The following is a 16,938-nucleotide window of genomic DNA, read 5'->3' on the forward strand; positions in this document are numbered from 1 at the left end:
TCTTTGAAAGGTATCTGCAATATGTGTATGAGTACCTACTATCTAGGTATTAGTAGGACTATCATAGGACTATTATTCCAGACACCCAGGAAATGTTCTCTGGACCCAGGTTTGAATCCTGCCACAGCTGATGGTGGAATTTGAATTCAATAAATATCTGGAATTAAGAGTCTAATGATGACCATGAAACCTCTGTCAATTATTGGAAAAAGCCCATCTGGTTCACCAATGTCCTTTAGGGAAAGAAACTGCCATCCTTACTTAGTCTGGCCTACATGTGACTCCAGAGCCACAGCCATGTGGTCGTCTCTTAACTGCCCTCTGGGCAGTTAAGGGATGGGAAATAGCCAATGATGCCCTCATCCCATGAATCAATAAAAAAAAAATGCTATTAAATATCCAGAGCAAAACCAATTTTACTTTACACAGTATTCATGAGGTTTGTATGGGAGCTAATGCTGGTCAGTGAGCCGACAGGTGAACAATTTAGGATAAGTATGAAGTTTTGAATGGTCTCAGCAGCCAAGGGTGAGGTAATGAAGGTGGAAATAGGCAGTCTTGGTGATGGCACAGATAACAGATTGGAAATGCAAGAATGCAGTCTTCCATGGATTTTAATGCGTAGACATTTGATCAAACTTCAGTATTATGTAGCAAGGCCAAGTGAAACTAAACTGGTGAATGCTGTAGGTAATTTTTTTCCACAGATTGGAGACTTTTAAGTAAACAAACTCAAGAACATCGAGATCTGGCCCTGAAGGTAATGAATGATTAACAAGGAAAATCAGGAGAACATCACTGAACTGTGAAAATTAATGCATGGTGGCTAACAGGAAAATGATCTTTACCTCATGGTTTATGAAAAGAACCCAACATATTACTGATATAAAGAGGAATCTTTATAGGATAAGACACTGTCAACATGTTAACCAGATTGATCCCTGAAAGACAGTGCAAAAAACAAACCTAGAGATTTCAAATGGGTGAAAACTTGGTCAATTACTAGTTCGAGAGCAACACTGAGTCTCTGACAAAGTGACCACTCAGTGGTATTTATATATATAAAGTTTTTGCTTACAGTTGCTTGATCTTAAAGTGAAGAGATGAACGCATGCAAGCTTTATGTGCTTTCCAGAATTATTATGTAACAGTGTCATACATTTGCTGAGTTTTAAATAAAGGAATACCATTCCAGAAATCATTGTCTCAAATTGTCTGTTCTATGTTTCTGAACTCCAGACACCAAGTAAAATCTTGCAAAACTTACCTCAATCTTAAACAGGACACCAAGGGGTGGGGATCGACCAAAATGAACACAAACAAAATAATAATGATATAAATAATAGCACCAGAGACTAATCCCAGGCTCAGATGACCATCATAATAGGATTTGAAGAGATAGATAGAGAACAATGCAGTTGCCCAAAGTTCTCTCCACTTGGCAACTGCTCATTTCGATGAGAAAGATTAGGTTCAACATGCTTGAGGAACCCGAGATACTTGAAATGGTGGCTAAAGTGGTGGACAGGAAAATGTCTTCCAGGAGGCATTTGAATAAATCCCTCAAAAAAAGAGGCTGCTTGTTAAAGTAAAGGCAAATTAGCGGAGTGGCAGAAGACCTAAGGCAAATGGGAACATATTCAGATTGGCAGCATGGGACTGTATTTAAATGATAAAAGATGGGATAGAATGACTCATGTGCAAGTTCATCATTGACATAAAGGTAGGAGGCATTGTGAAAGTAGTGGCTAAGATGCTGAAGTAGTACTAATAGGTGTCTGAATAGAAAGAAACTGATAAATGGATTTCAATCTCGGCAAATGAGCTCACTCATTTCGGGCCCCAAAAAGGATAAATCAGAAACATTTCTAGTTGTTTGGGAAGACAACATTTCCTGGGTTTCTGCTCTTAATACTTGATTAACATGCTGCCGAAAAAATGCATATTTCACTGTTACTGAGCAGGTACAAGACTGGGCTTGGTGACAACAAACTTCTTGATGAAATAACTAGTTGACTTGACAAAGCTCATACACATTTAGTGGCTGTGTTCATGGGGGTGTGGGATGATGAAGAGTGGACTGGAGGAAGAAAGCAGAGTCTGGGCATTTCCTTTATACTAAATCATAATGAGAACTTGAAACTGTGGCCCTGCACTGATCAGGGAGCTTGGTTCATCATACAATGAATCCATCTTATTGGTCACACTGGAAGGAAGCACATTCTGTTAGTGCTCTTTGAGATTTACAATAAAAATACAGCAGCAGCAAGCTGACATGTTCTTTGTCTGCATTGGTGGTGATTCTGATTTGACATGATTCTATGATCAGTTGTGTCATAAAGTCTACTCCTCCCATGCTCCAAACATTGGAATAGTCAGGATTTCATTTATAAACTCCAAAGGCAGGAAGATCTGTCGTAAAGCACTTTACGAAAGATCTGGTTTTTCCATCAGCTTTTGTGACAGACTGTCAGAACTGATATTGCCCTGGATTCATGCAAATCTGTCTAGATATCTCAGAGACACTGAATCTGACTGACAAGTCACTTTCTGGAGAGAGATGGCAAGCCTGCTAATCTATTGTTTCACCAACACTTCCATTGAATGCCACAATGGTTAGTCCACTTTTGGTTCACTTGGGGCAGGAGGGAAGCAAAACCCAACATTGTACCAGCAACATTTCAAAATGGTTTGGACAAAACCCAACTCTGAGGAACTTTGGAACAAGAAAAAAGTGAGGACTGCAGATGCTGGAGATCACTCCTGATGAAGGGCTTATGCCCGAAAAGTTGATTCTCCTGCTTCTCAGATGCTGCCTGACCTGCTGTGCTTTCCCAGCAACACACTCTCGACTCTGAACTTTGGAGCAATCAAATTATGAATTCCTACCTGCCCAGGTCATCTGAGAAGTTGATGCCTTCACTCATTTTTCCACCAACCACAGAGAAGAGCAGGCCCCCAGCGACTAGGCCTGGCGAGCGACTCGAATGCTGTATGACACCAAAAAATAAAGAAACTAATGCAGCCAAAGTTTGGAACATTAACCCCTTATCATCAATAACATGGGTCAATCTGCTTCTTCTCAGTCTTTGCTCCAATCTAATCATATCAATGATCTGGAATCCTATTGTTATATAGGTAGTTGAGAGTTCTGCCCTTTTAAGAGAGCTGATCAGGTGACCTGGTAGAGAGGGAGAGCTTGGGTCCAGTCCAGAACCTGCTGTGGAAGTATGAATGTCATCAATAAAGCATCTCCATCCAGGTTTACCATTTGCCTACCTGGTATATAATTCCTGGTAGCAAAAGAGCACCAACATAGCACTTATCACTTCAAGCAACTTGAACTATGACTGCCTTTGGGGGAGGTGATGGCCTAGTGATATTATCTATTAATCCAGAAGCCCAGGTAGTGAGATTTATTGGTCAGAGAATGGAGGAGGTCATGTTGCAGCTGTACAGGACATTGGTTAGGTCACTTTTGGAGTTCGGGTCTCCCTCCAATTGGAAGGATGTTGCGAAAGGGTTCAGAAAAGATTTACAGGGATGTTGCCAGGGTTGAAGGATTTGAGCTATAGGGAGAGGCTGAATAGGCTGGGGCTGTTTTCCCTGGAGCATCGGAGGCTGAGGTTTATAAAATCATGAGGAGCATGGATAGGGTAAATAACCAAAGTCTATTCCCTGGTGTAGGGGAATCTAGAACTACAGGGCATAGGTTTAGGGTGAGAGGGGAAAGATATAAATGGACCTAAAGGGGTGATTTTTTTCACGCAGAGGGTGGTGCGTGTATGGAATGAGCTGCCGGAGGAAGTGGTGGAGGCTGGTACAATTACAACATTTAAAAGGCATCTGGATGGGTGTACGAAAAGGAAGAGTTTGGAGGGACATGGGCCAAGTGCTGGAAGATGGAACCAGATTGGGTTGGGATATCTGGTGGGCATGGACGGGTTGGACCAAAGGGTCTGTTTCCATGCTGTACATCTCTATTTGAATTCAAGAAAGAAGAAAACTGAAATTAAGAGTCTAAAGATGACCATAAAACCACTGCTGGTTGTTGAAAACCCTTCTGGTTCACCAATGTTCATTAGGGGAGGAAATTTGTAACCTACTGGGTCAGCCTGCATGTGACTCCAACCCACAGCAATGTGGCTGATTCTGAAGCAGTTATGGATGGGCAATAAATGTTGGCCCAGTCTGTGATTCCCACATCCAGTGAATGCAAAACAACATTCGCAATTTTTTCTTTGAAGGTGCTGACTCTCACTGTGGAGTAGAGATCAGCCCATTGGTATCTTGCCCAGATTGTCCAAATGCGAGGGTAAGAGTCTCAGCCTTGCCTTGTCCTCAAACAGCATCTATACTCCTGCGACGTACCTGGATGCACCTAGAGTATTCGGATAGCACTTGCTCCACTTGAGTAGCTTTTTTAGGTTCCTGAAATATCTATAGCATCAAATAAAAGCATAATAGTTTAGGTGACAGAAAACACTCCCAAAATCAAATATTGATCAAGCTAGCATCAAAGTAATTCATATAGCAACAATATAGGCCTGGTGTGATAATAAACTAAACAACAGGTTCGAGATTCACATTCACCACAGACATAAAACAGACCGGTCTCCCTCACCACTGTCCCAGCATCACATTCTCACTCATCATTCTCTGCTCTATCATCACATTCTCACATCTGCATCCCACAATGTACTTTTAAAGTCATCTTAGTGCACAATTTGTCACCTGAACAATTTTTAGCCTTCAATTCAGGAGTGGTTTTCATTTGGTATCATCCAGCATTAGTAAAAAGAAGAGGCTACGTTGACAGCTATTGGGTAGGGGAGAATGAAAACTTGGCTGAAAAGATTGTTCCTGAATGAGCTCGTAAAAGGGGGAGGGAGCAAGAAAAAGTGGGGGTTTAGGCAAAAACTTCCTGAGGGGACTGAAGGGTCTTCCATCAAGGCAGGTCATTGTGGTGGTGGAGGGGTGGGGTGTGAAAGAGAGGAGAAGTGCAGTTAAAAGTCAAAGGACTGAACAATGCAAACATGAGACACACAAAATCATACACAAGATGTGAGGGGAGGGACTTTTTTTTAAATAGAAAGAAAGATTTTCAAACACTGTACAACATTCTTATCAAAAGAAAAGAGCGTGGTTCCAAACTATTACCTCTGAGTTGTTAAAAGCTGAAAGAGCCACAAGTGTGAAAGAACTGAGTTACCTTCTTTCTGGCTTCAAGCTGTGTCAGGAGGCCGGTCTTTTCCCAGTGTGTGTACACTCGTTTTTCATACTCGTAGGATGGAAAGAAGCATACGATACCACCAGGGACCACCTTACACAGATTGACCAGCACCCGGCCACATTCATCCAGCTACAAAGAGAAGATTTGGCATTAAAAGCAAAAGAAGAATGAAGCATTGTCAACATCATACGAGACATTCAGATTAATTCCAGAACCTGTCATTTAGAACAAGCTAAGTAGCATAGTTAAGGGCTGTGCAGATATCCATTTTAACCAGGAACTTCAAGGAAATGCTGGAAGGCAGAACAGCCTAAACCACCGATGATGATGTTCCCCACAATGTCAGTGCCTCACCTTGGCCTGGTATTCCAACACTTGTCACAGTTGCTGGGTTTGGTCAGTCAGAAGGAATCACTTAAAATTTAATCTTTCTGCAAGCTTTTGAAAGTGTTATCTAATTAGTCTACTCTTTCCCACTAGCCCTGCAAACATTTCTTTCTTCTCATCTACATACCATTTCCTTTTGAAAGTCACTATTGTATTAAAGGTGGTCACCAACTTATGAACATCTGATTTATGAACAGTTACACTTACAAATGAGGTCCAATATTAACTTTAAGCATGATCCCTGAATGCGAGCATCTGCTCATACTTACAAATTGATATTTTATGCTGTCCTGTATTATGTTGCAATTTGCAAAGAAATTGATTCAAGATCATACTCAGAAATGGCAATGGTACAAAACTCAGGGACTGCCTGTATACTAAATCACAGAATCCCCACAGTGAGGAAACAGGCCATTCGGCCCATTGAGTCCACAATGACCCTCCCAAGAGCAGTCCACCCCAGACCCATTTGCTATCCCATCTCTGTAACACTGCATTTCCGATGGCTAATCCACCTAGCCTACACATCCCTGAGCATTATGGGCAATTTAGTTAACCTGCATCTCTTTAGACTGTGGGAAGAAACAAGAGTGCTTGCAGGAAACCCGCACAGTCAGACAATCGCAGCAAACTGTTGTGCAAGGTCTCATTGCTCCTTTTAAATGGGTGTCCATAATTTACCAACTCCCTAACCAGTGGAAACAATTCCTTCAACAAAACATACTTTGCTCCTAGACCTCTTTGAGATTCCTAAACTCAGATTTTCCTTCATTCCAATGATGTTGCTGTGAAGTGTCTCCCATCTAGTTTTAAGCACAAAATACAACAAATTTGGAACAGATGGTTAAGCACCAATTCCAGCAGTCAGCAGAGCTTTAGGCAGAGGCATCAAGAACACAGCAAATTCACACTGTGGAGAGACCGTTCATTTGTACTGAGTGTGAGAAAGGAGTTCACTCAGTTATCAAATCTGTAGAAACACGAGCACATTAAAAAATGACTGGGCCCCTTGCTGAGATCTATATCATCGCTAGCCACAGGCGAAGTGTCTGAAGACTGGATGTTGGCTAACATGGTTCCACTTTTTAAGAAAGATGGTAAGGAAAGATCCAGAGATCTACAGATTGGTGAACTTGACATGGGTGGTGGGTAAGTTGTTGGAAGGAATCCCTGAAGGACAGGATTTACATGCATTTGGAAAGGCAAGGACTGATTAGGGATAATCAGCATGGCTTTGTACGTGGGAAATCATGCCTCACAAACTTGGTTGAGTTCTTTGAAGAAGTAACAAAGTGGCTTGATGAGGGCAGAGTGGTGGATGTGAGCTAGATGGATTTCAGTAAAGCTTTCGACAAGGTTCCTCATGGTAGAACTGGTTAGCAAGATTAGATTCTGCAGAATAGAGGGAGAACTAGCCATTTGGGTACAGAACTGGCTCAAAGGTAGAAGACAGAGGGTGGTGGTGGAGGGTTGCTTTTCAGATTGGAGATCTGTGACCAGTGGAGTGCCACAAGGATTGGTGCTGGGTCCACTACTTTTCATCATTTATATAAATAATTTACTTGTGAACATAAGAGGTATAGTTAATAAATTTGCAGATGACACCAAAATTGAAGATGTAGTGCATAGCCAAGGTTACTTCAGAGTACAACTGGATCTTGATCACATGGGTCAATGGGCTGAGGGGTGGCAGATGGAGTTTAATTTAGATCAATGTGAGGTGCTGCATTTTGGAAAGGAAAATCAGGGCAGAACTTATACACTTAATGGTAAGGTCCTGGGGAATGTTGCTGAATAAAGAGACCTTGGAGTGCAGGTTCATAGTTCCTTGAAAGTAGAGTCGCAGGTAGATAGGATAGTGAAGAAGGCATTAGGTATGGTTGTCTTTTATTGGTCAGTGCATTCAGTAAAGGAGTTGGGAGGTCATGTTGTGACTGTACAGGACATTAGTTAGGCCACTTTTAGAATTCTGTGTGCAATTCCTATCGGAAGGATGTTGCAAAACCTGAAAGGTTTCGGAAAAGATTTACAAGGACGTTGCTAGGGTTGGAGGATTTGAGCTAAAGGGAACGGCTGAACAGGCTGGGGCCATTTTCCCTGGTGCATCAGAGGCTGAGGGGTGACCTTATAGAGGTTTATAAAATCATGAGGGGCATGAATAGGGTAAAAATACAAGATGTTTTCTCTGGGGTAGGAGAGACTGAAACTAGACGGCATTGGTTTAAGGTGAGGGGATTAGATTCAGAGGGACCGAAGGGGCAAATATTTCACACAGAGGATGGTGCTTGTATGGAATAAACTGCCAGAGGAAGTGGTGGAGGCTGTTACAATTACAGCATTTCAGTGCTGTATATCTCCAGGACCAAAGAGAGTTAAATTTTCAGATTAACATTATTCCATATTCACTGAATTAGCAAAAAAAGGCTTTCCAGAAATTCAGCAATCTTGTAAAGCTTTCAAAAGACTGAGTGTACCCTTACAAATTACAATGTATAACAAATTAAATGAGACCTTTGCCAGTAACGATAGCAATGTACTTGGATATCAGCTGAGAACCAGATGATTAAGTGGAATTTCAGTTATATCCATTGTAAATTCTTTGATTATAAATGTACAGGCTTTAAGTTCACAGTGTTGTTGTGGTTCTGTTCGCCGAGCTGGACAGGGACAGGCCACTATAAACACCGGAGGAAATATCAAAGAAGCGCTTCGCAGGAGGCTCCCAAGCTCTGATGATGTCGCCTATCCAGGGGACGAAACGTTTGCAACAAAAATTTCCAGCTCGGCGAACAGAACCACAACAACGAGCACCCGAGCTACAAATCTTCTCACAAACTTTGAGTTCACAGTGTTATCTGACATATGCATTAGACTAAAGATAGTCCTAAAATCCTTTTTATAAACTTAACACACAGAATTATAACTTGCCTGTAATCGTTTGCAACAAAAACTTCCAGCTCGGCGAACAGAACCACAACAACGAGCACCCGAGCTACAAATCTTCGCACAAACTTTGAGTTCACAGTGTTATCTGACATATGCATTAGACTAAAGATAGTCCTAAAATTCTTTTTATAAACTTAACACACAGAATTATAACTTGCCTGTAATACTAAATGGAAGCCTGGAATTTGACACCAAGACATTTATGATCAGGTAAACAGACAATGACCAATCTTCCAAACTTGATTAGAACAAATTCAAAGCTTTTGAAAGTTGTATATATAAATCAGATTCAGGGGATACATGCTGAACAGTCTACTGTTCTATTGTCAGAAACATCTTCATAAGTGTCTGGAGATCCAGTTAATAATTCCAGAGACCTAGTTTGGCCCATCACTGAATTAGAGCAGACCAAGTCTCACATGGGTGAGGGTCACAGAGATAAGTAAACCCATGATTGAGGTGAGGAGAGTGAGGTCTGCAGATCAGAGTTGAGAGTGTGGTGCTGGAAAAGCACAGCAGGTCAGGCAGCATCCAAGGAGCAGGAATTGACATTTCAGGCCAGATTCCTGATGAAGGGCTCCGGCCCAAAACATCGATTTTCCTGTTTCCTTGGATGCTGCCTGACCTGCTGTGCTTTTCCAGCACCACACTCTCAACCATGACTGAGGTGAGCTTGTCACTATTTTACATCACTAGCCATTTACTGAAGGACCCCAAGATGACATTCTCATCAGATTTACTGAAGATACGAGTTGTTTAAAATTTTCTTCTGCTTGATCTTGTCGAAAATCATAAAGGTCTGTTGTTGCAATGAGTATAATCTTTCTATGCTTAGTTTTCTATTAACTTTAGCTCTTTCTTAAAAAAGTTATTGGCTTGTCTCAAAATCATGCACTAAGATTATAATTAATTGCGTTATTTACAGACATTGGTAAATTGGAGTAATTATGAATTGAACAACCTAAGATGTTGCCTGGTTTGGAGGGAAGGTCTTAGGAGGACAGGCTTAAGATCGTGACGCTGTTTTCCTAAGGGAGAAGAAGGTTGAGAAGTGACTTAATTGAGACATATATGATTATCATAGGGTGGACAATGAGAGGCTTTTTCCTTGGATGCTGATGGCTAGCACAAGGGGACATAGCTTTAAATTGAGGGGTGATAGATATAGGACGGATGTCAGAGGTAGTTTCTTTACACAGAGAATAGTAGGGGCATGGAGCGTACTGCCTGAAACAGTAGTAAACTCGCCAACTTTAAAGGCATTTAAACAGTCATTGGATAAACATACGGATGAAAATGGAATAGTGTAGGATAGATGGGCTTCAGATTGGGTCCACAGGTCATCGCAACAATGAGGGCCGAGGGGCCTGTACTGCGCTATAATGTTCTATGCTGAAAATGTGTGTTCAAGACTGGCCTTCTTGCTCTCTTCCTCCTTCTACATTCCTGAAGAAGGGCTTATGCCCGAAACGTCGATTCTCCTGTTCCCTGGATGCTGCCTGACCTGCTGTGCTTTTCCAGCAACACATTTTCAGCTCTCATCTCCAGCATCTGCAGACCTCACTTTCTCCTGTAATGTTCTATGTTCTAAGCTCAAATTCAATATATCACAACTTTACAATACCACGCTTTACTGAGATTTGCTGACTTATTTCAGATTTTGGAGACAGCTTCAGGTCTGAAATACTCACCAGCTGTGTATTGTCCCTCTTCTGGAAGGTGAATTCAAGCTGCTGTCCTGATGGACCACTACACAGGATTACTGGCAAAATGTTTCCTGGAGGAATCACATGATCTAAGAGGTTCAGAAAAAAAAGGACAGTTGACAGGTAATTCTGCACTAAAAATTTCAGGAACCACCAGCTTGTAGATAGAGACAGGGTGTTCCTTTTGGACAGGGTTGGCTGAGGTGACCACCCTGTGACAGACAATCAGTGTCAGTGAGAGGAATGGACGGTGTGAGGACATGGAGACAGTCAGTGTCAGTGAGAGGATAAAAGGATGACCAAGTAGGAACAGGGCCAGTCAAAGACAGAAGGGGGAAGTTAAGTGTGGACCCTGTGGAGATCGAAGAGGTGTTAAATGATTATTTCTCATCTGTTTCCACTCAGGAAAAGGAGAATATTATACAGGAGAAAAATGAGATACGGGATATTAGACCAGAAAGGATCGAGGTTAGTAAGGAGGAGGTGTTATCAATTCTAGGTGGTGTGAAAGTAGACTAGTCCCCAGGGCCGGATGGGATTTATCAGAGGATTCTCTGAGAAACTAGGGAGGAGATGCTGGAGCCTTAGGCCTTGATCTTTGAGTCGTCATTGTCCAGAGGATTAGTACCAGAGGACTGGAGGATTGCAAATGTTGTGCCCTTGTTCAAGAAGGGCAGTAGAGATGACCCAGGTAATTATAGACCAGTGAGCCTTACGTCTGTTGTAGGAAAAGTTTTGGAAAGGATCATAAGAGATAGGATTTATAATCATCTAGCAAACAATTTGACTGGAAATAGTCAACATGGTTTCATCAAGGGCAGGTCATGTCTCACAAACCTCTGAGTTTTTTTCAGGTGACCAAGCATGTGGATGAGAGTAGGGCAGTTGACATGATATACATGGACTTCAGTAAAGCCTTTGATAAGACTCCATATGGTAGGCTTTTGGAGAAAATGCAGAGGCATGGGATTGAGGGTGATTTAGCAGTTTGGATTAGAAACTGGCTTTCTTTAAGAAGGTAGCAAGTGGTGGTTGATGGAAAATATTCAGCCTAGAGTCCAGTTACTAGTGGTGTGCCACATGGAGCTGTTTTGGGACCACTGCTATTTGTCATTTTTATAAATGACTTAAACGCAGGCATCGGCGGATGGGTTAGTAAGTTTGCAGATGACGCTAAATTTGATGGAGTAGTGGACTGTTTGGAAGAATGTTATAGGTTGCAGGGGTATTTGGATAAACTGCAGAATTGGGCTGAGAGGTGGCAAATAGAGTTCAATGCAGGTAAATGTGAGGTGATTCACTTGGGGAAGAATAACAAGAAGGCAGAATACTGGGTCAATGGAAAGATTCTTGGTAGTGTGAATGTGCAGAGGGATCATGGGGTCCATGTACATAGATCCCTGAAAGTTGCTACCCAGGTTGTTACTGCTGTCAAGAAGGCAAAAAGTGTGTTAGGTTTTATTGGTAGAGGGATTGAGTTCCAAAGCCATGATTCTGGATTAGTGGTGCTGGAAGAGCACAGCAGTTCAGGCAGCATCCAAGGAGCTTCGAAATCGACGTTTCGGGCAAAAGCCCTTCATCAGGAATAAAAGCATTAATTTATTCCTGATGAAGGGCTTTTGCCTGAAACGTCGATTTCGAAGCTCCTTGGATGCTGCCTGAACTGCTGTGCTCTTCCAGCACCACTAATCCAGAATCTGGTTTCCAGCATCTGCAGTCATTGTTTTTACCTTCCAGAGCCATGATGTCGTGATGCAACTATACAAAATGCTAATGCAGCACACTTGGAATATTGTGTACAGTTCTGGTCGCCCCATTACAGGAAGGATGTGGAAGCATTGGAAAAGGTGCAGAGGAGATTTACCAGGATGTTGCCTGGTCTGGAGGGAAGATCTTATGAGGAAAGACTGAGAGAGACTTGGGTCTGTTCTCATTTGAGAGAAGAAGGCTAAAAAGGGATTTGATAGAGACATACAAGATGATCAGAGGATTAGATAAGGTAGACAGTGAGAGTCTTTTTCCTAGGATGATGACATCAGCTTGTACAAGGGGGCATAGCTACAAATTGAGGGGGGATAGATTTAAGACAGATGTCAGAGGCAGGTTCTTTACTCAGAGTGGTAAGGGCGTGGAATGCCCTGCCTGCCAATGTAGTCAACTCTGCCACATTAGGGGCATTTAAACAGACCTTGGATAAGCACATGGATGATGATGGGATAGTATAAGGGGATGTACTTGGATCAGTGCACAGGTCGGCGCAACATCGAGGGCCGAAGGGCCTGTTCTGCGCTGTATTGTTCTTTGTTCTACCACAGTCAGTGTCAGTGAGAGGAGTGGGCAGTGTGAGGACACGGAGACAGTGTCAGTGAGAGGAGTGGACAAGGTGATGACTGGGTGACAACTGTCAAGGATGGGTTCTGGTATATATATATAATATTCTTTAATTTGGAGGAAGTAATTTGGAGAGTAATTCAAGGTTTTTGAGCAGATTTGTGGCTCAGGTTGAGGTTCTGGTTGTAAGTTTGCTTGCTGAGCTGGTAGGTTTGTTCTCAGACGTTTCATCACCATGCTACGTAACATCATCAGTGAAGCGTTGGTGTTCACAGATGTTCATTCATGGTGCGCTTCAACGGAGGCTCACTGAGAATGTTACCTAGCATGGTGACGAAATGTCTGAGAAAAAACCTACCAGTCCAGCAAGCAAACGTACAACCAGTAATTCAAGGGTAAGGCAGCAGTCAGGTGTACTGCAACTGCTGTGGGATGTGGGAAGTTAGGACATCTCATGTCCAGGGTGACCACATATGCAGGACTGCAGCTACTGGATGTTATCCTACCAGATATAGAGCAGCAGCTGGAGTCATTGTTGATTACCTACAAGGCTGAGATAGTTGTGGGTAGCAGTGAGATGATCACACTGCAGGTCAAGATTGCCAACGCAGGAAGGGAACATGTGATCACCAGGCACAGCAGAAGCAGAAAGCAAACAGTGCAAGAGTTTCTGCAGACATTTCTACGGCTGTAGGACATTGTGAAGAAAGAAGAATCAGAGATTGTGGACTAAGTCAGTGTAACGCTATAGGTATAAAAACAAAGCATGCAGTCCTGAGAACAGAGTATAGAGAGCTAGGAAATAAATGAAAAACCAGGATCTCAACAGTGGAAATCTCAAGTTTACTCCCAGTGTTACATGCTAGTAAGATCAGAATTAGGAGAATACTGTAAATTAATGCATGACTGGAAGGATAGTGTAGGAGGGTGGGATTTGAATTCTTAATATAGAAACACAGAAGATAGGAACACAAGTCGGCCATTTTATCCCTCAAGCCTGCGCCTGTATTCATCATAGCCATCATGGGTCATCGAGCTCAGTACCTTAATCCCACTTTTCCCCCATTGCTTTGTCTTTTTTCTCCAGAAGAGGTTTTACTACCTCTTCCATGAAAACATTATGTTTTGGCCTCAACTACTTTCCATGGTAGTGAATTCCCCAGGTTTAAGAAATTCCTCCTCACCTCAGTCATAAAAGATCTACCCTTTATCCTTAAAGTGACCCCAGTCCTGGATTCCTCTCCCATCGGGAGCATCCTCCCTGCAGTCACCCGTCATTCTTCTAAACTCCAGTGAATACAATCCTAACCAAATCATTTGCCAGTCCTGCCATCCCAGGAATCAATCTGGGAAACCTTCGTTGCATTCCCTCTGCAGCAAGAGCATCCTTCCTCAGGTAAGGAAACCTAAACTGCACCCAATATTCCAAGTGTGGCCCAACTAATGCCCTGTATCATTGCAACAAGACATCCTTGTTCCTGTACTCAAATCCTCTCAATATGAAGGCCAATATACAATCTGCCTCCTTTACTGTCTTGTGTGCTTGCTTTCACTGACTAGTGCACGAGGATATCCAGGGTTTATTGAACATTCCCCTCTCTCAATTTACAGCCATTCAAATAATAATCTGCCTTTCTTACTTGCTATCAATATGATAACCTGATATTTATCCACATAATCCTGTGTCTGCCATGCATTTGCCCATCATCTCAGCCTGTTTAGATCAGTGTGGTGCTGGAAAAGCACAGCAGGTCAGGCAGCATCCAAGGAGCAGGAAAATTGACGTTTCAGGCAAAAGCCCTTCATCAGGAATAGAGGCAGGGTGGAGAGATAAATTGAGGGGGATGGGGGGGGGGGGTCTGGGGGAAGAAGATAGCAAAGAGTACAACAGGTGAATGGGGGTGTGGATGGAGGTGATAGGTCAGAGAGGAGGGTGGGACGGGAGATAGGTAGGTAGAACAGATCATGAGGACGGTGCTGAGCTGGAAGGTTGGAACTTGGGTAAGGTGGAGGGAGGGGAAATGAGGAAACTGTTGAAGTCCACATTGATGCCCTGGGGTTGAAGTGTTCCCTGCACTTAGCCCATATCCTTCTAATCCTTTCCTATCCATGTATTTGTCCAAATGCCTTTTAAATGTTGTTAATGTACCCGCCTCAACCACTTCCACTGGTAGCCCACTCCATATCCGTACCACCCTCTGTGTAAAAACGTTGCCCCTCAGGTTCCCTTTTATTCTTTCCCCTCTAGCCTTAAACTGATACCCTTTAGTCCTCGATTCCCCAACTCTGGGAAAAAGACTGAGTGCATTCACCCTATCCATGCCTCTCATGATCTTGTACACCTCTATAAGATCCCGCCTCAGTCTCCTATGCTCTAAAGAAAACGATCCTAGCTTGAACAACCTCTCCCTATAACTCAGACCTTTGAGTCCTGGCTACATCCTTGTAAATTTCTTCTGTACTCTTTCCAGTTTAATAACATCCTTCCTATAGCAAGGTGACCAAAACTGAACACAATACTCCAAGTGCGGCCTCACCAGTGTCCTGTATAACTGCAACATAACTTCTGTTACGACACAGGGTAAACCCCCCTGCTAATTTAAACCAGCAACACAGAAAAGATATACCTTGTGCGGTAATCTGTGAAAATTTGAGGTCAAGACCTATCCCAAAAGTCACTATTTAAAGTAAAAAAAAATAAAGTTGTTAATTTTTAAGTCTAACAGAGAATATTAACGAACAACTATTTGCAACTCATCCATCTACACCTATCTTTTACCTTTCCCTCTACAATACTTGTCTGATAAAAAATTCCGATTACGATTTACCCCAAAAAAACGTAATCACATTTCAAAACTAGTCAGCTTGCCGAGTGTCCTCTGTATTTTCCTCTGTTTCCTTCGGAGAATCCCTACAGTATGGAAACAGGCCTTACAAGTCCACACCGACCGTCTGAAGAGTATCCCACCCAAAGCCATTCCCCATTTCTCTACATTTACCCCTAACCTACACATCCCTGAACACTATGGGCAATTTTGCATGCCCAATTCACCTAACCTGCACATCTTTGGATTGTGGAAGGAAACCAGAGCACCCAGAGGAAACCCACGCAGATACTGGGAGAATGTGCAAATTCTACCCAGACAGTCACCCGAGGTCGGAATCGAACCTGGGCCCCTGGCGCTGTGAGGCCGAAGTACTAACCACTGAGCCACCATGTCGCCCACTTCTTAGGGATTCTGTTTCGCAGGTCGTCGATAGATAAAGGTACCTTTAAGAGATTTGATCTGCAAGCAGCCTGTATTTGTTGGTGGCTTGGCAGTTCTCCCTCAACTGTTCAACTTTTCCCAGTTTTATACCCCAAAGCATCGGATTGTTTTATTGGTTTTAATATTGTCAAAATACTAAATTCAAACTTCATTGGAGTTTGTTATCTTGGGGCATAATTTAAAGTAATTGGCTGAATTCAAATTTGTTTTTTGTATCCAGGCAATCCAGCTAATTTAGCTGCTCGACTAAATGTTGTATTTCAAGTTTTCCAGTACCCTATGTGCTTCTCTAAGTCCTTGCTAGCTTTTATACTTCCTTAAAGCACAGTAACCCTTACACCTTCATAATACTTCCCAACTTCTATACTCAATGTCCTGACTGATAAAGGCCAGTGTGCCAAAATCCTTCCTCACCTGAACTCCAAGGTTCCTCTGTTCAATTACAGTCCTTAAGGCTCAATCATTCACCATGAAACTCCTTGATTTGACTTTTCAAAATGCAAGACCTCAGACCTCTCTATACTAATCTCCATTTACCATTTCTCAGCCCATTTCCCCAGCTGATCAAGGTCCTGCTGCAACTTCTGATAACCTTCCTCACTGTCCACGATGCTGCCTATTTTAGTGTCATCAGCAAACTAACTAACCATGCCTTGTACATTCTCATCCAAATCATTGATATAGATAACAAACAGTATTGGGCCCAGCACCAACCCCTGAGGCACACCCCCACTAGTGACAGGCCTCCAGTCCAACAAGCATCCTTCCACTATTACCCTCTGCTTCCATCCAGCAAGCCAATTGTGTATCCAATTTGCCAGCTTCCTAGGATTCCATGCGATCTAACCTTCCAGAGCAGCCTACCAGGTGGAACCTTACCAATGGCCTTACTGAAATCCATATAGACTATGTCTACTGGCCTGCTCTCGTCAACCTTTCTGGTCACTTCATCAAAGAACCCTGACAAATTTGTGAGGCATGATCTCCCACACACAAAGCCATGCTGACTACTCCTAATTAAACCCTGTCTTTCCAAATGCATGTATACCTTATGCCTCAGATTCTT

General features: G+C 42.6%; 1 protein-coding gene across 3 annotated transcripts in view; it reads right to left on the minus strand.

Moving 5' to 3' along the window:
• Nucleotides 1-16,938, minus strand: part of ddx11 (DEAD/H (Asp-Glu-Ala-Asp/His) box helicase 11) — an 82,487-nt gene that overhangs the window by 14,349 nt on the left and 51,200 nt on the right. For all 3 annotated transcript variants that reach the window (XM_043708916.1, XM_043708917.1, XM_043708914.1), the window contains 4 exons: nucleotides 10,258-10,361; nucleotides 5,213-5,362; nucleotides 4,372-4,440; nucleotides 2,890-2,990 (listed from right to left, as the gene is read on the minus strand). In XM_043708916.1, coding sequence (XP_043564851.1) covers nucleotides 2,890-2,990; nucleotides 4,372-4,440; nucleotides 5,213-5,362; nucleotides 10,258-10,361 — 424 coding nt within the window. The remainder of the gene's footprint in view (nucleotides 1-2,889; nucleotides 2,991-4,371; nucleotides 4,441-5,212; nucleotides 5,363-10,257; nucleotides 10,362-16,938) is intronic.

The sequence above is a fragment of the Chiloscyllium plagiosum genome, chromosome 19 (genome assembly GCF_004010195.1).
Source record: "Chiloscyllium plagiosum isolate BGI_BamShark_2017 chromosome 19, ASM401019v2, whole genome shotgun sequence".
In the NCBI taxonomy this organism is placed as follows: domain Eukaryota; kingdom Metazoa; phylum Chordata; class Chondrichthyes; order Orectolobiformes; family Hemiscylliidae; genus Chiloscyllium; species Chiloscyllium plagiosum.